The 22,548-nt window shown below is 45.9% G+C and overlaps 1 protein-coding gene across 19 annotated transcripts in view; it reads right to left on the bottom strand.

The window, feature by feature from the left end:
- Cadps (calcium dependent secretion activator) overlaps positions 1-22,548 on the bottom strand; it is a 437,227-nt gene that overhangs the window by 154,889 nt on the left and 259,790 nt on the right. For all 19 annotated transcript variants that reach the window (XM_041663140.1, XM_041663146.1, XM_041663141.1 and 16 more), the window contains exons 9-10: positions 13,853-13,919; positions 6,188-6,296 (exon numbers count right to left, since the gene is read on the bottom strand). In XM_041663140.1, the coding sequence (XP_041519074.1) occupies positions 6,188-6,296; positions 13,853-13,919 (176 nt within the window). The remainder of the gene's footprint in view (positions 1-6,187; positions 6,297-13,852; positions 13,920-22,548) is intronic.

Below are 22,548 nucleotides of genomic sequence, written 5' to 3'. Positions count from 1 at the left end.
ATCACGTGATCGGCAGCGGTTGATACTCTTTATTGTTGAAACATCTCTTTAATTGGCTTTCAAGAACCCTGATTCCGCCCCCACCCCGTGCCTCCGGGTGGGTGGGCATGCGGCAAGATGCTCTGTTTTGTTTACTGTTTGCTCTCTGTCTTCCTCCTTCTCACCTTTACCTGTGGAAATGTCCTGATGTTCTTTCTGTTCCTTCATCCCTTTACTGATATAGTCCTGATGATGCCATCCAACCTTGAGGTGCGAGGAATGGACCAAGGGTCCTTGCATTTCCCTGAACTCTGGCGTTCTCCCTTCATCTCCAGACATAGATTAGTGGTAGCTTTCTGGGTTTGTGCACATGGATGGATATCTCAAGCATGCCACGCCCAGTGCCGAACTCCTGATCTTTGTTCTAACCCTCTTTCCACTTGTGCAGAACTGGACCCATCCAGCTCAAAAAGTACAGCCCCCAACCTTTGGGCTAGTTTTGATTCTGTCATGAATTTCTCCCAACGGCGTTGAGATGCTGATGCGACTAGCCTTGGGTCACCAGAATGAGGACTTGTCTGTTGTCACTAGTGCTGGCTTCTGAAGGTGGCTGTAGTTACCTTGAATAGTCTCCTACCTCAGTTGGCCACCTCCAGCCCTAGTGTCAATTCTCAGTATAGAACCCAGGCTGTGCTTACAACAATGGCTCATACTATTTCTCTGCTCAACGCTCTAGCCTATTGAACTAAAACCCCAGGTTCTGCCAAGGTTTGCAATGTACCTCAATTGATTCTCTGCCACCTGCAGGCTCTCCTTTCTTCTTTTCACGTATGCACCTTGTGGCTGCATGATTCACACCCCCTCCTCCTACTTGTCTTTGCTTTAAAGAGGCTTCTTAGGAGGTCTTCTGTGGTTTCTATCTCTGATAACCTAGCTCTGTTATCTTGACTAATTTTTTCTCTATTATTCTTTTTTTAAAAAGATTTATTCATGGGTGTACGTGTGTGTGTATGTGTGTGTGTTTGTGTGTCTTTGTAGTTGTGGCCCCACATACCCATGGGGACCAGAAAAGGATGTCAGATCCCCTGGACTCGGAGTTACAAGTTGTATGTTGATGTGAGTGCTAGGAACCACATTCTGGACATCCGGAAGAACAGGAAGTGCTCTTAATCATGAAGCCATCTCCCAGCCCTCCATGGATCTTAACTAGCTTCTAGTAAGTTCCACAATTTACTTTGCATCACAAGGACAAAAGTTTTATCTTATTTAACCTCTTCCATTTCTTGGTATCTAGCAAAATGCATGGCACAAAGCAGGTGCTCAACAAATACTTATTGAATAAGTGGCCCTGGTTTTTCCATGGAGAGTTCTCAAGGTAAGTGTTCAGGACAATAGAGATAGACGCATCTCTCTGGGCTTAGGCCAAAGACAGCTCAAGTCCATCAACATACGCCTGAAGCCTGTGTGTTCAGTGAGTAGGTTCTCTAGCCAGGCCCAACGTTCATATCTTCATCAGATATGTACCATATCCCCACTAATGGAGAGCCAAGAAGCTCATGAATGACAGGCTAGCATCTCTGAGTAGCCAGTGAAGACCAGTCAAATGTCTGTGTGCTGTAATGCTGAGGGCTATTGTGTCCTGAAGACTTCCCCATTGTGCTCATTGTGTCAATTCAGGCATCGTTTCTACAATGTGGGGATTTTTCATTTATAATGGCCAGTGGACAGGAGCAATAAATAGCTATCTGTTTTTTTTTAATTACACTTATATGTCTGTGTGTATGAACATACGTATCTACATGCAGTGTCTGTGGAGACCAGAGGAGACCATTACATTCTTTGGAGCAGGAGTTAGATGTGGTTGTGAGTCATCCAATGTTGGCGCAGGAACATGATCTGTGGTCTCTCTGCAAGAGCAGCAAGCACCTTAACCGCCGAGCCATCTTTTCAGCCCCAGCCACTTCTTTACAAAGAGGATCAAGTGTGACAATATCAAAGTGGCCCTAAGAAGGGCTTTCTGATGGTTTTTATCCCGAGGAGGTGTTTACAATGGTCTGCAATGCCTGGCCTAGGAAGGATAGTACAAACTTAAACTAGATACCCAGGGAGCCTCAAGGAAGACACCAGAAGAGGGAAACTTTCAAAAATAAGGAAGAACTTTGAGGGATACCTCTGTCTGAGAAATGAGCATCAAGGAGCCGAGACAACACGTACCTACTTTCATGGTGACCTTGGAAATATGCCACCATGCTATAATCAGTAGACACCAGGGTTGGCCTTGCTTGAGAGGCCCTTCTCATGGCCTCAAGCCTCTCTGCCCCTAGGGCCTGTTGATGGACATGGGGCAGGATAAAACTTCTGAAGCAATGGCCAGAAGGACATTGGAGGATACATTTAGAAAGCAGGGAACCTTCACTACTGTAATCACTCAGGGCAGAGAGAAAAAGGGCACTGTTCCCTAATCTTTATTTTACCCACTCAATAGCCCTATGTAATCTGAATATTAGTTTCCCATTTTATAGGTGAGGAAACTGAGTCCCAGACAAGAGTACAAGTACCCACTGGATACAAAACTAGCCTGTAAGTGCAGAAGTGAGCTCCTGATGTACTTCTGTCTGTCTGGCATCAGAGCCGAGGAATGCAACCATGGAAATATCCTGAATGCCTATCATTTTATTTGGAGACTTAACTGTGTAAATGAGAACTGTTATTGAACCAGAGAGAAGTAAAGGGGCAAATTTTCACTCTGAGCTCTAAAGGGGCAGTACACAAACCAACTTATGGCTGTCCATCAGGCCTCTGGGTCAGCATGCTAATGCTGTCCATCAGGCTTCTGGGTCAGCATGCTAACACTGTCCATCAGTCCTCTGGGTCAGCATGCTAATGCTGTCTATCAGCCCTCTGGGTCAGCATGCTAACACTGTCCATCAGTTCTCTGGGTCAGCATGCTAACGCTGTCCATCAGCCCTCTGGGTCAGCATGCTAACACTGTCCATCAAGACTCTGGGTCAGCATGCTAACACTGTCCATCAGGCCTCTGGGTCAGCATGCTAATGCTGTCCATCAGGCTTCTGGGTCAGCATGCTAACACTGTCCATCAGTCCTCTGGGTCAGCATGCTAATGCTGTCTATCAGCCCTCTGGGTCAGCATGCTAACACTGTCCATCAGTTCTCTGGGTCAGCATGCTAATGCTGTCCATCAGCCCTCTGGGTCAGCATGCTAACGCTGTCCATCAGGCTTCTGGGTCAGCATGCTAACACTGTCTATCAGGCCTCTAGGTCAGCATGCTCACACTCTATCAGGTCTCTGTACCAGCATGCTAAGGCCCCTAAACAGGCAGTTTACTGAACACAGATGTCTGCATCTCTGTGACTGCATCTCACACAAGGAGTTCCAGTTAGACCTTTACTTACAGTAAATAAGAGAAATAGGCTATCATGGTGCTCAACAACTTCTTTAATAGCCTGCAGAAAGCCAAGAGGAGATAGAAGACAGACCCTAATGTCTTTTTTGACTAACAGGCTCACCTTGCAAGAGCATCCCCTGATCTCTGACCATACTGGCTACATTGTTAATTTGCTTACATCTCCTTGTTTAAAGTTGGCCAAGTGCCTAGTATACAGGAATCCCCTCCAAGGCTTCGGGAAGTATGAGGAATAAGCATTACCTCTTCCTGGCTCCTCAGTAAGGACCAGGGATGTTTGACAAGCACTCTCCAATACAGAGTTAAGGGGCTAGGGCCTTAACTCAGTGGCTGGGTGCTTGCCTAGCAGGTACAAGACCCTGGTATCCAACTCCAGCATCAAAAGAAAACAAAAAATTCCAAGTTAGAACTTTCTTAGCACAAGAGAATTATCAAATTTCCCCTTCCAACCAAATATTACCAGGGAAGTAAATATGATTTAGCACAAGAAAAGGCAGAGAGAAGCAACCATTGCTACCCTCAAGAACACAATCAACTTTCCCCTTACATCTTTCACAAGAAATTATATCTCATGGGATAAATGTGGAAACAACAAAAGAAGCTTTAAGAAGATACATGCAGGATGGAGCACTGGCCGGGTGGTTAAAAGCCCCTGTGATCTTGTAGAGGACATAGGTTCAGTTCTCGGCACTTAAACAGCAGATCACAACCATTTTTATGCCCGTTTCCATGGCATCTGATACCTCCTTCTAGCCTCTGTGGGCACTGCATGCATGCGGTGCACTTACATACATGCAGGCAAAACCTCCATATGCATAAAGTAAAAATAAATACAAATTTAAACGGAAGAGAATATTCAGGTGTTGTTCCTGTGTGTGTGTAATAGAAGCCCTGATGTAATCTGCAAATCCCCTGGTAGCTTTGCATGCACAAGACAAGTGCAAGGTGACCTGGGTTAGGCCCAGGTCCTGGCTCCACTCTCAGAAAGACTGTGATCTCCCCAGTCACTTAATTTAAAAAGAAGGCTAATGCTTCTGATCCCTCTCCCTGGGGGCTGTGATGGGAACTTAGCATGGGCACCCGGAAGAGGGGGCATGGCCTTCTGAGCAGAGTCCTGGGATGAGATGGCATCGGTACCCTCCTCACCCTGGCCTTCTGCCCCCCACCTCTGAGACATGTGTCTCAAGCACAGTTGAGTTTACTTTTTAAAAAGATATCTGAATGAGATAAGAAACTTGATAGGAATGCGAACCACCACACAATGCCCCAACGGCTGGCGTTTGAATGCAGAATCCTGTCCTGCGATGCCGTGTAGAATTGCTTGTTTCAAACTCCAGTTTGAAAGCCCATTATGAAATATAACCCACTATAAGTTCATTATGAAATTATACGTTCATTATGAAAGCTTCTGGACAAAAATGTTAACTCGATCTTACAAAGTCAGCACTCTACAGTGGCTTCCATGGCAGGATGCAGTAACGACAGAAACAGGAAAGGATTTGACAGTTTGAATACCCCAGGGCCAGGGATTTGAGAGGACCGATGTCCCTAGACGGGAAGGAGTCAAGTCTTTTGTCATGTTTTTGGATTAATAACCCATAATAACCCATCTTCTCTCAAACTCCTCTTTTTTTTAAATCTTTTTCTTTTCTTCTTTTTTATTTTTTTTTAAAATTTCTGTGTATTTTGTTGCACGTGGAAGAGCAATATGGGAGTTGCAGAGAAGGTTTTGGGCCAAATGATGCAGTGCGGTTGGAAAAACCTTGTGTAGATTTGGCATAGAAATGAACTTCTCCGGGAGAGGGCTGCTTGCTGTTCATTAATATGCTGAAATGATTTCGCACGCCCCCCCCCTCCTCGTTCTTTGAGACTGATTTCTATTCAGCTTTCTGGGAGAAAAATAAAATGGGTACGGGGAGAGGTGCGATGGGGCAGGATGTGGAACGCACGCAATGCATAGCTTACGAGAAATACCACCTCTTGCAAGGCTGTCTTCGCTGCATAAGCCCAGGCGCTTCGACGCCTCTCTCAGAGAGGTAACTTCCAAGGAATGGAGGAAGTTTCTTCCTCAAGTTCCATCCGCTAACCTAGTGTGTTCCCGGACTCTGGCCAGCGGGCATCACGCACAGAGGCAGCTTCTCTTACACACCAAAACACAATGACACACACTGGGGCCGGAGAGGCGGCACAGCTAGGGGTTTAGGAGTTGACTCTGCTGGTGTAGCGCTTGTCATGCAAGAGTGAGGACCTGGTTTCCAACACGCGTGTAACAGCTGGGCTTGTACCTGTGAGCCTAGTGCTGGAGAAGGTGGAGACTTTGGCATGTGATGGCCAGCCCTCCAGCCTAGCCAATCACTGAGCTCCTGCTTCATTCAGCAAGAGAACCTGTCTCAGATGATAAGGAGAGCCACTGAGCAATACACCTGACTCCCGATTGCGGTCTTCACATGCACACACATGTATACTCATATGTAGATGGACATGTGCCCACACACCACGCAATCTCACACAAATGCAGTCCCTGGTATACAAGTATGTATTCTTTTTCCCTGAATATTTTTAGAACCATGCAATAGTTCATCACTGTGGTCCCAGGCATGCATATATATAAAACACACATTTTTGTATATATATACAAAATGTGTGTTTTCCAACCAGAGGCTCTCTGATGTAGCAGCCTACTGTCATCTAGCATGGACCAAGTATCTGACCTACATTAGCTTGTTGCTGACTTGAGAGAGATGAGTATGTTGTGGGGTCACAGCCTAGGAATGGGCGCGTACCTGGCTGGGGGTCAGTGTAATCCACGGTGTAGCCGTCCAACTGTAGGAGTTCCTGGGGCTCTGCTTTCTTCTCGCGATAGCTGCACATGGCAAAAGTGTACTGGCTGACCTGCAGCAAGAGAAAGCAGACCGTGAGATGGTGCCAGAAACGCTCGCCCCTGTAGAAAATGTCCCACATCTAACTGAAACCCTGGTCCTCCTCTGTCTCCTTCACCCTGGATGGGGCATCTGACAGTGGCCCACGAGGGTTCAAGGGGTTCACATGCGGCCTGCCTGTAAGAGTCTCTCCTGGACACTTAGGGGTGCTTGGGAACGGTCAGGTGTCATTACTGTTATTTGGCTTTCCTTTGTGCCTTGAGCGCGTGCATGCTCGTGGGGGCGCAGACGTATGTGTGTGCATATGGGGGTACATTTCCATGTATGTGAGCTGTGTTCGGGGGGGTCGAAGGTCAGCCTCAGGTGTCACACATGAGGAGCCATCCACCCTGTGTTTGACACTGTTTCTGACCAGGCTGGGATGTCAGGCCAGCAGGCCCCTTTTAATGTGGACTCTGGGTGGTCTCTGTAGCCTCTCATTCTGTCGAGACAGGTCTCCCTATATAGCTCAGCTTAACCTTGAGTTTCTCATTCTCCTCCTTCACCTTCAGAGTCATGGGGTCACACTGTACCCCACCACACCCCACAAATGCTGTTCTTACAATGACTGGGTTGACATGCACACCTTGGCGTTCTGTTGTGGCACAGAGCTGACCGAATGGCAGCAGTTTTAGGAGTATTACCTAAAATAATCATGGCCGGGCTGGGCCTACAAAGCCTATAGCTACAGTAGAGATATAGTAACAGGCTTGGCTGGAAGTTAGAAAACAGAAGGTAATTAAAGCTGGGAAGACGGCCTGGTGGATCAAGCACACAGCAGGCTAGCACGAGAACCGGTGATTGGTTCCCTTGACATCACGGAAAGTCACAGTGGGTGGTGCGAACCTGCAATCCAATGTCCCTATGGGCAGAGAGCAGCAGACACAGGAGATGTCCAGAAACCCACAGGCCAGCTAGCCTGCCCTACACAGTGAGAGGCAATAGGAGATCCTGAGTCAAAGTCATCAAGGTGAGGGTCAAGGACTGACCCAAGGTCACTTTTTGTCCCGCACGGTGGCACATTCATGTATGTGCTCACAGAATGTATGCTCTCTCCCTTTCTTTCCTTCTTTCTCTCTCTCTCTCTCGTTCTCTCCCACCCGTATACATATATAGTAAGCACTTCTCTTGCAGATGTATCTCAGCATCAAGTTTCTCATTTTGTCTCTGGCTACCTACAGCTATCGAAGGGGCGCTTGCAGCCACTTGGTAAAGTCTCCCCTCCATCACAGACAAGCGCCACAGTGACATGCTGTCACAAGCAATGAGCGCTCGACTGCTAGGTGCCAGTCACAGGCGGGCGTCCCCAGCCCCCGATGGCATGGCCGTTGTCGCTGGTGCCCTAAATGGCAGCCCTAGCTTTACTGAGATTGGCATTCCACGGCAGTGCAGGGTGGCACTCCGAGCTCCAGGCCCGCCTTCAGGACCCTGTTGTCATTGTGGATCCAGAACTGGTGAGGATGCTTCACTTTTCTACATCTGGCCTGTTGGCAAGGAGCCTGTGGCGAAGCAGGCCTACTCCTATTTTCCAGCCAAGCTCACAGGCACATTTACCATCATCAGAAGATGTCAGATGCCTGGCTGAAGGACTGCCACGTCCCTCAACCCTTACGTCCCTTTATTGGAAGAGACGTTTTCTAAAGCAGACTCTGAACCCAGCTAGGGACAAGTCAGTCACCTCCGCAGTAAGACTGGTCTCTTTTTTAATGGCAATTAAGAAACTGGTGTTTTTGGCCCCACGATGTGCTGCGCTGTCCCGAGTCCTGAAGGTTCAGAGTGAGAGGAAAGAGAAGGCATGCTCACGTAGTTGGTTTGTCTGTTGCTGCCCTCTGTCGGTTCCTCGGGAGAATTTTACTACCCACTTTGGGATTCTAAAGAATGGATGGATGCACATCTCCCCACCTAAGGGATATGAGGCTAGACTACAAAGAAGAATTTTCATAAGGGAATATGAACTAGTTCCTTGTATTAGGAAGAACGCCCCAAATCCCCTTCTCCTACAACAGAGGTCTGAGTGTAAATGGGGGGTGAGCATAGAAGCTGGGTCCCCACCCGTGTCCTGTAAACTCTCATCCCTTTCAACCTCATCGTTCTTAGCTGTGCTGTACCCCTTCCTTCCTTCACCCCCTCCTCCTTTCTTTCTGTCCTCCTTCGTATCCTCTGTGTATCGCCTTGTTAGTGGGTAGTTACTGAGAATTCCGCTGAAGCCCACACAGATCTTACTCCGTCCATCGGTGTGCCTAGCCAAGTAGCTCCCATGTCTCTGGCATCATCATGCAACTCTAAGGTCGGTTTGCCTGTAGATGAGGCCCTTGAAGGAGTACCGTGGATCTATTTGAACTTCTACAAGCAAACCGTACCAAGTAACAACGGGCATTTGCTAAAGGAATTTGACAGGTGGGGAATACGTATTATCTGTGATGTCCTTGTCTACCCTTTACAGGGTGTCTTCAAGTATAGCACCAGGCTATCCCACAACAAACTCTCCACGATGTCGCCTCCCTGTGACAACTGGCAAGAGATGCTGCCAGATCACTCCTGCGGAGATTTAGACCGGTTATCTCACGTGATGACAAGAGACAGGGCAGAATTTTTCAGTGAGATTAGCCAGAAAGGCATTGATACGCACTTTAGGCGCAAAACGTAGTGCAACAAAAGGCAAGTTTCTACTACTCCTGAACCCTTTACTTTTCCCTGTCCTGGTTCAGTGGCTCCTTCGCAGCAGCTCTGTCTGTTGCTGCCCTCTTCTGGCAGGACTGATGACTGCAGCCTGAGATTCCCTGCGGACTGAGGCAGCGCTACTTGGCAAAGAAAGGAAATGAAACAGAACCCAAACTAAACAAGCCTGAGTTGGCTCATAGGGAGCATTTTTTTTTCTTTAGGGCTTGACAATTGACTTTAGGATTCAAAGAAGGGGAGAATAGCCTCGGAATAACTCCAATTTGTTTCAGATGAGCCTCAGTTTTCCTAGAACGCTTTGAGGTCACCAAAGAGCTAACAAAGATCTGGGGTCTTTAAACTTTTTAAAGCCGCCACACCTCACTAATAGAAAGCTATTCTCAATGAAATGCCTGTTTCTCCTTAAACTGAGAATTTCTTTTATTTTGAGTGGCTCTGGGATCAGACTTAGTTCTTACACATTCTAGGCTAATGTTCTCCACGGTGCTGCACCCCAGCTTGGTATTGATTTGGATAAAAAGTTACGGAGACAGAAAATACTACTGCAATCATGACATTGGCAGAGTCTAGAATGTGCTTTGAGAAGACAGAGAGGCCACACTGCAGAGAGATTTGATGGCTCTGAGTGACCGGCATAGGACTTACAGGGTCCTAGCTCATGTCAATGCGATCTTTAGTAACACGATTCTCTGGGCAGAGTTGAGGATGGGCTCCTGGATTTTTGAGGCCTTGATCAAAGTTTTATTTTGTTGGCTACTCTGGCTCATTTTCTGGTGCTTTTAAGGTAGAACGAGGCTTCTAAAGGCACGAACCGCCGTTGTCTACTATAGCATTGGCTAATTAGTATTGGGCTGGGGAAAACTCCAAACAGGCAAATCATTTGAGATCTGACCAGTGGACTCAGAACCTGGGCTGAGGCGACTGGAGCAGGAGTTGGGGGTGGCTCAGAGGTAGAGCAGGGGAGAACCAGCTACAGGACCTAGGTTTGATCTCCCAAGCTGAAAAAAAAAAAACAAAAAGACAAACAAAACATATCGCAAAGTTGGGTGTGGTGGAATACAGCTATAACCCGAGCTCTTGAAGGGCAGGGGAAGGAAGATCACTTATTAAAACACAAGCTGGACTACGTACAGTGAGAGCCTAAAAGTCTAACTACCGATCAGTTAAACAAACAGAAACAGAAACTGAAAAGGGCGAGCACTAGAAAACTGGTCGGGCTTGTTTCCTGTCATTTGTGACTGGTTTGTAACCGTCTGTACGTCCTTCAGCGTACCATGCGGGAACACATTCACACACAATTATAAACCCCTGGAATACTTACACGTCTTACAATTCATTTGTGAGATTAGCCCGTTCTAGTAGTGTATCTCGGGGGGTTATTAACAAGCCATGCTATGCGCTCTTACTAGATTTCTGTCATTCACCTTTAGTGTCTCTGAAAGCTGGGATAGTGAGAGGTTTTAGTCACGATGTCTGTAGGAAACCCGAAACAGAGGATGTGGGTTTAGGGAATTACACTGTTTAGTGAAATGCAAAGTAAACAAATATCCGGATATTTTGTATGTATGAATCTCTAAGGCTTTAGTTATATAAGGCAATTGCAGCCTGAAGACCTGTGCTGTGCTTCGTGGTTGGCTGCTAGTCGGCCACCATCTTTAAAAACTTTTAAATTAATTTTATGTGTATAGATATCTTGTGTGTATGTGTGCCTGTGCAGGATATGCATACATGATAGCTGTGGGGGGCTAAACAAGGGTGCCAGATCCCTGGAGCTAAAGTTATACATGGGTGTGAGCCTCCAGGTAGGTGCTGGGAATCGAACCTGGGTCTTCCGAATAGCAACCAGTTCTCTTAACCATTAATCAAGCTCTTTGCCCCATCAGCCTCTATCTTTGAACAGGCCACTTAAGCTCATTGAGCCTCTGTTTTCCCCAATGTGAAATTTGAAGAAAATTTGTACTCGTATAGAAACCTGCACAGACCAGTGTCAAGAACTCTTTGTAAACTTCAAGGGATCATAGGAATATGCCAATATTAGCATTTTTAGAAGAAATTTAAAATACAATTTGGCAGTACTAACATGGGGATGAAATACTTTGAAGAGGAAGAACACAAACTATCCCCCCTTTTAAACCAGAAGTAGTTTGCACATTGAAGAGAAACAATATCCTTTTTGACCCAGGTTCTCATTTATCACAGGTTGGCCTTGAACTTGCTACTTAGTCAAGGATGGATTCCCAATCTCCAACTTCCCAGATTCTGGGCCAACTACGACTCTACCAACTGAACTCTATTCCCAGCTCCAAGAAAAATATCTTGAAAATATAAGCGGAGTAGAGATGAGACTTTCTGATCTGGAATGGCCACGCATTTCCCTTGCCTCCTATACTTCTACACTCAGGGTTGGGCTTCTGAGTGGTGATCCTTGGAACTGGTGCCTTCCTAGTAACCTGTGATTTGTCCACACTGTACTCAGTAGGAGTGAGGAGGGTCCCTCTGGTCCTTGCCACTCTCCTGCAGACTGACAGTGAGTCTCAAGGAACACCTTGATGCAAGATGCCCGAGACTCATATCCCTTTCACTGCCAGGTAACAGGCTGCATATAAACTTACAGGGCTTGCATCTCTTCGCCATGCTATCTGCATATAATTATCCACTTAGTTACTGTTACCCTCAGTTTGGTTGTCAAAGGAAGTCCTGCATTTAAGCAGCCTGTAGACAATTCCATGAGACCAAGAACAAGAAACTGATGCCTTCACGTGGGTCTCCCTGTCACCTTTGTGATAAGGAGCAGAGGCCATGAAGACTGGTCAAGATGAAAGGTCTTGAATGGGTGGGGAGGGGGCTGCTACCCTAATGGCTTTCTAAAGGCAGGGATCACCCCGCACTCATGGAAGCCTCCTGACATCCTCAGGTGCATCTCTCCTGCGCTCTAGAAAAGCCATAGCACCTCAGATGGCCTGTGCCCTTTATACTTTTCCAAAGTCAGCATGCGGCTTTTTTTTTAAAGTCATGGTGTGATTCTCATCTCCTCTTAGAGGAAGTCTGTGTGTGAAGGTTCCAGAACATCTGTGTTCCAGTTGCACAACCTAGAAAAGCCATTTTCTTCTTTTGAGTTAAGCACGCGGCCGGCTGACGCAGCCTCTCTGACATTTTCTCCATATTTCCCTTTGCACAACCCTCATTCCAGTTTCTGGCCCTAAAGTTTCTCCTTCTAAAGAAAGAGTGTGTATGCATGCATGTGTATGTATGCATGTGTGTGCATTCATGGGTGGCTGCATGCATGTGTGTGTGCAAATGTGCATTGCAGTCATGTGTGTGTATGTATATGTGGCTGCATGCATGTGTGTGTGCAAATGTGCATGGCAGTCATGTGTGTATGCATGCATGCATGTGTGTATTATGTATGTGTGGCTGCATGCATGTGTGTGTATGCATGCATGTGTGTATGTATGTATGTGTGGCTGCATGCATGTGTGTGTGCAAATGTGCATGGCAGTCATGTGTGTATGCATGCATGCATGTGTGTATTATGTATGTGTGTGTATGCATGCATGTGTGTATGTATGTATGTGTGGCTGCATGCATGTGTGTGTGCAAATGTGCATGGCAGTCATGTGTGTGCCTACACATGTGCTCTGGAGACCACACATGTGACTGGGTGTTTTCTGTAAGTACTTTCCTGCGTATTTTTTGAGAAGAAGACTCTTATTGAAACTGGAGAGAGCCAGTTCGCGCAGACTAGCTGTCCAGTGAGCTCCAGAGACCTTCCTGTCTCTGTTTCCTCAGCACTGGGATTAGAGGCGAGCCATGCTCCTGGCTTATTTTTGTTTATTCTTTATTTTTATTAGAGTTCTGGGAATCAAATGCTCATAGGGCAAGCACTTTCCTGACTGAGTCTTCTCCCCATCCTGAGGCCAAAGGCTTCTAAACATTGATTCATTTCAAAGATTCTCAGAGAAAAGTCACGCATTGAGTGAAGGACTCCTAGGTACTCAAAGTGCAGGGGGACTCCATGTCTTGTTTACTCTCTGGGAAGATGGCATCAGCTACTGCCTAGACCACAGGATCTGCCCTTTCTCAGAATCCTCTGACTTTGCCAGGAATGCCTCTCTCTTCCTTTATCTTCCTTTCAGCAAACAGCCGCTGACGGCTTCTGTAGACACTGGGAAGGTTTATGAGCGTGGTGTAGGCAGCAGAGAAGCTCCTACACATGCATCGGAACCCACCTTGCCCTGAACAAGCGCAAAGATTTCAATGGAATGCCTGAGTAGGTCTTCAGGCAGAGGCCCAACAAGATTGTGTTGCCAATGGCTTTTAAAGTCATTTCGAACTGCTGCCATGCAGTGAGAAACAACACAGGTATTGCTCCAAACACAAGTCAAAGACCTCAAGAGCATGATTACAAGGTGACTCACTTTATGATGTGTCTCAGTATTCAATTAACATTTTATGGATTGAGTGTGGTTTCTGTGCCCTTGTGGGAACTGTAAATTGGAAGGCGTTAGCGACAAATTTTCTTGGCACACAAACCAAACAAACCAACAGCAAAAGTGTTGGGGAGGCTTTTTGAGGACATATCTTACAAATCCATGGGACAAAATTTAGATGCACCTGGGAGAGCCAAGTTATTGTTTCTCCATGAGCAACATGTCATTGGTACCCATGTGTGAGTCAACTTCCGCGTTTGGAAGATTTTTACAGGTATGGGAAAGAGAACTTTCTGTATGGTTCCATGAGTCTATAAGTTGGAAAGCATTGTGGCCCTTGGGGCCTCCAGGTGTCATGCCTTAGTGTGCACTGATTCAGCTGTATCTGTCTTACAGATGGCTCTAAAGGCTGAAGGGTTACCTGCACCAGCACGAAGAACCTCTTCTTCCATCGCTTCCACACGTTCTTACCGATGGTCCATAAGTACCTGTGGGGAAATGAAAGACCAGAGCCGCATCAGTACCCAGGGGAAGGCACTGCTAGCATACTTACCGGGGAAACTAGACCTTGCACACTAAGAGGCCTGCGAGCCCAGGATCGCACCCAGACTTGAGAGCTGTAAAGAAGAAGCAGGTGGGATTCATGTTCACACAGAGGCGGAATCGTGGCCCCATCACACTTGACTTCTGTTCCCGGACTGATTTGGAAGCACTTTGGAAGAGGGGACTCTTGGATTTCTATGTTTATGAGCTAGAAGTTTTTCAGGCAGGGAAGTTCCTGAAAGACTCTGCCCAAGCCAGAAAGGAAGGCAGGCAGGGAGGGAAGGAGGTTAGAAGGAGAGAGAGGGAGGGAAAAAGGGAGAGGGAAGGAGAGAGGGCAGAGGGGAAGAAGAGAGGGAGATCTGGGGACAGAGGGAGAGCACAAAATCTCACATGGTCAGATTTTGTCATCATTCACACAGGCAAACCCCTCCCCTTGTTTCCTGGAAATGCAGCATGATTGTGGGAAGTTCCCAGTTAATATGGGATGTTCCCCTGCTCCCAGACTTTTTCTACACATTTCTGTTGATGGAAATTAATCTGTATATCTCAATAATGAAATAAAAAGGAGAGGCGATAGTATAGTACAGATGTCAGAGAAGTCTGGAGGTGCCAAGAGCAATGTGATGCTCCACCTCACGGACCACCCAATAGCCATATAATTGGCTGCCTGCTGCATGGACCCTGATCAAGAAGCAGAGGCTGGAAGATTCAGACTCAAGGGAGGGGACGTTGGGTGACATCCAAACGTGTTAACTTCCATCTTGCAAAGATGAACCGGATGACTTCTAAATCTATGCTTCTGCTGGAAACAGACAGGGCCTTTGCTTTGGAGCAGAAGGAAAGCAACTCAGGCACAGGTTTTACTGCTGACAAATTTTACGGGTTCTGTTCCAGGCCTTCAGACCAGAATCCCAGCGGTAACTCTGGACCCACTCCGTTTCCATCTCTAGCCAGCAGGTACCACTGGGTTCTTACCTCCATGAATGCCCTCTCCCTCCCTCATTCTCTGTACATTCCCCTACCTTTCCTTGCTAACATCTCTCTGCTTATGGACGCCTGCAGAGAAACCTAAGGGGCCTCAGGCATGTGGGAAATTCCCATTCAGTTCTTGAGAAGAGCACAGACCTTACCAAATAGGGAAATCCTGTTGTTCCTTTCCTTACTGAAATGCTGTCAGTGCCCCTCAACACACCTAGATCACATGAGGGGAAGCCCCAAACTCTGGCCTCTTGCTTTCATGGCTCATCTCACCCTAACCTTGCAATTGTCTGACATCATGAATGAAATCATTTTGAAAGGAAACTTGCTATACTCATTATACAAAACATACTAAAACACAGTAATTCTTGTGTGGAACACTGAAATGCCCTTATATATTATATAAATTACTAATTTTATGAATGTACTTAGTCCAGGGGGCAAAGACCATCTTGGACCATGATGGAATCCCTATCTGCTCTCCCTACTCTTGGCCTCTGCTGCAGACATTATGCAGGAGTCACGGGGTTTTCTAGAAGGTCAAATCAGGTCATAAGTTTCTCTTTCGATAGGATAGAAGGACCTTAGTCAGGGCTTTAGGCAAGGGTCCTATTTAAGATGCTCACACCAGCTGCAGGTGGAGAAGGTGTTATGCACAGTGAGGGAGCAGAAGAGAAGATGAAGACGAGAAGGTGAAGGAGCACAGATGAGGCAGAGTACCAGCAGGATGGATGGCATCTTGGCAGCCCTGTGCTATGGCTGGTGTCGGCTCAGTCCCCGGTGTTGCTGTAAATGGCTTAGCTGACCCCCTTGGCGCTTTTGCCACATCCTGAAATCATGTATCAATATATCCATGGCATTTGTGGACATAAAAGGGAGGTTCAGCCAGGGCTCAGGAGAGAGAGGGTGGTAGGCAGACACTGGAATTTAGTCTTCTGGTTCTTTTTCTGTCAGTCATTCAGACAGGTAGGGCAACTGGTTTCAAGTTTGCTGCTGTGCTGCTGGGAGGATTCTGTGGGATAAGACTGGCGAAGTATAAACATGAGTCCCAACGCTGGCTGGGGATGGAGCTCAGCTGTAGAGGGCTTGCCTAGCATGTGCAAGGTCCTAGATTTCATCCCTGGTACCATGATAGATAGATAGATAGATAGATAGATAGATAGATAGATAGATAGATGATAGACTGACAGACAGGTGTTGTGAGTTGACTGTGAATTATGTTCCACAAAAAGACTTATATTTTAATGCTAGGTTCGCAGTTGGCAGTTCGCAGTTGGCGGTTTGGCCAGGCAGTGGAATATTCAGGAGATGAAGTCTCTCTGGAGGAAATGGATCATGGGGCGGAGGCCTCGATGCATTACAGACTGGCCCCATATCTTGCTCATTCTCTGCTTCCTGAGTGCAGATGAGAGGGGACTAGGGAGCCTCCCTACCTGCGGCTGTGCTTCCCCTGCCATGGTAGCTGGTATCTCTTTGGTAAGCCAAAGTACACCTTTCTCTCTTAAGGTGCTTTTCTTAGGTTATTTTTATCACAGCTTTGAAAAAGAAACTAGGACAATAAATCAATAAAAATACATACAGAGCAAATGTTATCTTGTTGTAAAGCACCTCTGTGCCCCAAGAATGATAGTCACTGATGTGGGAGTGATTTCTTATTAATAAAGAAACTGCCTAGACCCATTTGATAGGCCAACCCTTAGGTAGGCGGAGTAAACAGAACGGAATGCTGGGAGAAAGAAGCTGAGTCAGGGAGTCGCCATGATTCTCCCACTCCAGACAGACGCAGGTTAAGATCATTCCTGGTAAGCCAGCTCGTGGGCTACACAGATTAATAGAAATGGGTTAGATTAATATGTAAAAGCTAGCCAATAAGAAACTGAAACTAATGGGTCAGGCAGTGTTTAAAAGAATACAGTTTCCGTGTAATTATTTCGGGTAAAGCTAGCTGGGTGGCGGGACAGAGCCCGCCGCTCCGTATTTTAACAGAGTGGCTCCCAACGTGCTAATGAACTCCACGTAAAACCTGAGAGAGCTTAATTTTTATCACAAAAAAAAAACAGAGTTTAACACAGCTTTTGGCTGTTTGTTGGTGGCTTGCTGTAGAGAGAGTTCCTTAATCAGCAACAGCAACAGAAAAAAAGCTGCGTCATTTTAAACTGTGACTTTCTGGGCTGTGCCACCAATGCGATCTCTGTCTAGATCCTGCGGGAGACAGAGCTTTTAAATGGAGCATTTGGAGTAATGTGCTACGGCTTGGTTGATGGCAATGTGGACTGTTGTGTGCCTGGAACTGTGTGTGGCTCAGGGGCACCAAATGGCTCTGAGGCAGGAGCTGCTTGGCTCTGCCATGATGAACTGTGTTGGTCTCAGGCAGGAACTACCGTAATTACCATAAAAACAGCTCAGTTAAGGTTTAGACTGGGCAGGAAACAGGCTGTACCTTATTACCGTATTACCTGTACATGGTGCAACTTATGCTTTTAAGAACTACTTAACATTTTAAGAAATGCTCCTGGATAGTAAAAAAATGTTACAGATTCACAATAAAACAGATTCAGACATAAAAGACCACACTGTTGGATGAATGTACGTAGGCTTGAGAGAGAAAAGAAAAAGAATATAGAGAATAAAGTTAATGGCTTAAAAAAAAAAGGGTAAAGTCTTTAAAGAGACAGAGTACAGATAGTTAAGAGATTAAAAGAAATAAAAAAAATAAGCCACGTAAAAATGGAAAATTCACAGAGAGTCTGGATTATGTACATTGTGTTTTCTTTAAAATTTTTGACTGTAAAGGAGCTAAGTACAGACAGACATTTCATTGCATGGGCTGCCAAGCTAAACCATAATGGATATAAAGGTATTACGATTTCAAAATTTGGGTCTAAGGATATGATACTTTGGAAAGGGTCTTCTTTTGTTTTCACAGAGGACCAGACCCTGTGGATTGCATCTATCCCGATATGGTATGATAGACCACAACCTCCCGAAAAGTTCCTGTGAACACCCTCAAAAAATTACTTCACTCAACTGGCAACTGAGATAAACCTGGCACACAGGTTACACCCTAAATGATCTGATTAACAGCGCCCCCATTCAGCAGTAAGCAGTTTGGAAAGAAAAAACTGCGCCCATGTTCCCAAAATATTGTTTGTAAATGTTCTTTTACATTTAAAGGGGGAAATGATATAGGTATGAGTAATTTGCATTGGTATGGATTTAAAGGTCAATTTTGTTATATGTATATGTATTTCTGATATTGATTAAGGTATTGTGATTGTGTAGTTCTTTTAAAATGTAATGTATAATAAGAAATATAGGTTAATGGTTAATCATCAATAATAGTCAAGCTTGTAGTCATGTTAGTTAGATTTTCTAGATATATAGAGATACATTTCAGTTAGATAGACATTCTTCATATCTTTCAAAGACTGCAGAATATGGCATTTAATGTTTTAATAACTTAGGACTTTTCATGACAATGAGACATATCTGCTCCTGGAGGCACCAATCTACTTCGAGAGGAAGATGGGCATCGAAGAGGATCCTTATGGAGTTTGATAGCCATTTGGGCAAGAAACTGCTCTTGCCTGGACTGTTGCATAAAATGGACACAGAGAACCCACAGAGAGAGGACTACTGAACTTGCCTAAAGATGAGACGGTCTTTTGGGGTTCATGACTCATGAAAGAGTCTGCAAGACATTCTACAGGACACAGCAGATAGTGACTGAACTGTCTTTGAAATTTCCTGCTTCATGGAAATGTCTGCTGGATATTATGGGCCTGAAGGCTGAAGATGGATGCCCCAACCGTACAAAGGAACTTTGGGCGACTGTCCAGGCAATGAGATGTCTCTGTCATTTCTAGAGTTTTCTTATTTCTTGTTTACTTAGGTAGTATTATATCCTTCTGGAGTCTTTGATGGAGTTGAAGAATGAATAGATAGTTATAGTTTTCCTTAGTTATGATAAAAGATATAAATATTGTAACTGTAATTCTTGCTTGATAACTGTTTTGCTATATGTAATTTTACTATGTTAAAGTTAAAGCCTTTCTTTTTTGTTTAAACAGAAAAAGGGGAAATGATGTGGGAGTGATTTCTTATTAATAAAGAAACTGCCTAGACCCATTTGATAGGCCAACCCTTAGGTAGGCGGAGTAAACAGAACGGAATGCTGGGAGAAAGAAGCTGAGTCAGGGAGTCGCCATGATTCTCCCACTCCAGACAGACGCAGGTTAAGATCATTCCTGGTAAGCCAGCTCGTGGGCTACACAGATTAATAGAAATGGGTTAGATTAATATGTAAAAGCTAGCCAATAAGAAACTGAAACTAATGGGTCAGGCAGTGTTTAAAAGAATACAGTTTCCGTGTAATTATTTCGGGTAAAGCTAGCTGGGTGGCGGGACAGAGCCCGCCGCTCCGTATTTTAACAAGTCACTGCTCCTGAACTTGGAGCATCTTTGGACTGATGGACACAAGCTACACAATGGTCAAAGAGTGAGGCTTGGCCTGTCACTCTCCTCTTTTCCAGAACCGTGTCTGGCAGCCTCGAACCCGCCTCATCGTGTCTTAACTGTGCCTGTACACCCATTCAGTGATGCACCCAGCTACCACATAGAATAATCAAGTTATGGTTTTCGTAGAGAACTTAAGGAGTCCATTGGAATCTGCATCAGGAGGTTTCCCCACCAAGAGCAAATAAATGTAAATGTTTTTACTATGGAGAAATGCTCCATGTTGGAGGAGGGATAGGTAAGTTTACCCCTGTTGCAATTACACTGTGTGGGACTGGGGAGACGGCTCAATCAGTTAGGTCCCTGCCACGAAAGCATAAGGACTGGAGTTTGTTTACCCCAGAACCACAAACAAAAACAGGGATCCGGGGCATGTGCTTGTAATCCTAGCTCTGGGGAGGCAGAGACAGGCAGATCCTCATGGCCTGTTGCCCAGCCAGCCTAACATAGTGGGTAAGCTCCAGGCTAATCAATGACAGACCTTGTCTTAAGAATAAAGCAAGGCAGACAGCTCCAGAAAAAGGACACCCGAGTGTGACTTCTGGCCTCTGCACACATGCGCACTAGCATCCTCTTTCATATACACAAATTACACAGTGTATACACACACTGGAGAATTGCTTTGAATCCCACAACTGTGTAGAGATTCTCGATTTTGCATACTAGCTAAATACATTTACATTTAAAAATGAAAAACAAATCCCATGAATTGTGTTTCTAACTGGAGAGGGGTTTCTGTTTAAAGGCGTCTGAGTGAAAAGCTGGTGGGGTCAGAGGGAACTCACGATTCTCCTTTGGAAAGGACCAGTTGGTTTGCGCGAGGATGGGGCTCTCCCTCTGACGCTTGCCTCGGAATGGATTGCGAATGCGGCACATGCCAGAAGGTGTCAAAACTGGGAAGCACCAAGGGCTGTGAGGCACCCTGTCTGTCTGGTAAGCCCACATTGTTCTTCCCCTGAACAGAATGCGCAGTACCTGAGGCAGATGGGCACCGCAAAACTTTAGGCACACAGGTGGCTTCCCACTTCCAGTCACATTGATCCAATGTGGCAGCATTCGCATTCCGAGGCTTTCTTCCGGGTGTCCAAAAGCTTGGGCTGACCATCAGCTAAGCCAGTAGCCCAGGGTGTAGTGAGCAGAAGCCCTGCACAATGCTTAACGAACAGAGCTCCATTCCTAGCACATATTAAAATTACAATGCCACAGAGCGACGGCTGAACACACACACGCCAGTTTACAGGCCTTTCTTACATCTTGGACTGAAGGGGACACCTCAGAGGGGATTCTGGTGCTGTCGCTAGCTCTCCTTGAGTTAGTTTCCTGAGTGACAACATGGAGACACCATGCTTACGAGACTGCAGAGACATGCGTGCCATGCATACACGGGTTCTACTGCCAGCAACAAGAGCAACAAGGAATAGGCTCGACCTGAGTTTACATTTAGCTTTTGAGAACTGTGTGGTGAAATAAATAGTAAGGTATCACATCTGGTTTTGGAGCTCTGGTTATATTTTGTATCATGGTTTCCTTGTGCTATTTTATGAAACCTACATGAGCGGGTTACTGATATCCCTGTCATTTTCTGAGGGCATATGAGTTAGAGGCGAGGGCTGAGTGAGCTACAAAGGACGAACAAAGCCCAGACAGAAGAGGGTGGAGAATCTGAGCTGCACTCATTGCAGAAATCCCCCATCAGAGGAGAGTCAGTGATGATCCCCTGCCTCAGCGTCCCTCTGTCCTGGGACTATGTGGGAGGGCAGCAGTGTAGCAATGTCTGTAACATGCGTGCGCGCGCGTGTGTGTGTGTGTGTGTGTGTGCATGCGTGTAGCCTTTGCTCTTGCAGCACTGTAATTTTCATAGGTGCTAGGAACTTGGCTCTGTCTCTTAAGTAGCATTCACACTTATCACCAAACTCACTCGGGGCAGGTGCTCCTGAGTATCTAATAGTGAAAATGTTTTATCGTGTATCCCCCTCCAGGTTGCCTGGACACGAGCATCAAGTGCAGAGCAATGGCATTCTCCAGGATCCTCTGCCCCTGGGTTTCTTATACGGGAAGGATGGTGCTGGGTGGTCTAGATGGGGAAAGGCCAGAGGAGGGGCTGTTGTCCTCGTGCTCCTCAGGAGTCTGTGCCCTCAGTGCCTGATGCATCCAAAGAGGCTATAGAGCAGGCATTTTATGATCTTTAAAGGTCATTTAAACTTATTTTTAATTGACTAATAAAATAATATTTATGATACACACATGCACATAGGAATGCAGTGGCGAAATAGAACTAATTAGCTTATTACTTTGTAGACTCTTGACTTTTTTAATGATGTGAATACTTAAAGTCCACTCTCTCAGGGATTTTTCAGGAGTAGTGACAATGTGGTTTTTAGCCATGATCAGTATCTTGCACAGCAAATCTTTGGAACTTACTTCCTTTTATTAGAGGATAATTTCTTCTTAGAAGAGAGAAACAGAGCACCGCAAACCCCAGCACTCCCACTGGGACACCATCCCTGCAAACTAAAGAAGAACAGGAGGCCTGGGAAGGCTACGGCTGAATAAGCCCTTAGGAAGTGTTCTAGTGGGTAGAAACACGGGGTGGGGAAAGGTCGAAAGAAAGTGAATCTTTGTGAGTCAGGACCAGCCTGGTCTATGAAGTAGGTTCCAGCTCAGACAGGGATACATAATGAGGCCCTGATTAAAAAACAATCAAAAAAATTAACATACTTCCCCTCGAAACAGTAGGCAGTAGGAATGGCCACTACCACCTCCTCTACTACCACCCCTGCCCCTACCAACACCATCATCACCATCTCCCACCTCAACTACCATTGCCATTGCCACCATCATCACCACCTCCACCACCAGCACCATCATTATGTCACTACCATCACTGATTCTTTTGTGTAGCTATAGCTCATGCCACATTTCAAAACTAGCCATATATAAATTTCTACATGCAGTAATTCCTTTAATCTTCATGGTAGTTCTATGAGGCCAGTTTTGTGGTTATCTGCATTTGGTGTGTGTGTGTGTGTGTGTGTGTGTGTGTGTGTGTGTGTGAAAGGAAGTACAGAGAGGATAAGTCCC

Source organism: Microtus oregoni, unplaced genomic scaffold (genome assembly GCF_018167655.1).
Source record: "Microtus oregoni isolate MIOR12 unplaced genomic scaffold, Mior012 000013F_ref0000133, whole genome shotgun sequence".
In the NCBI taxonomy this organism is placed as follows: domain Eukaryota; kingdom Metazoa; phylum Chordata; class Mammalia; order Rodentia; family Cricetidae; genus Microtus; species Microtus oregoni.
This window is presented reverse-complemented; position numbering and strand designations above follow the sequence as displayed.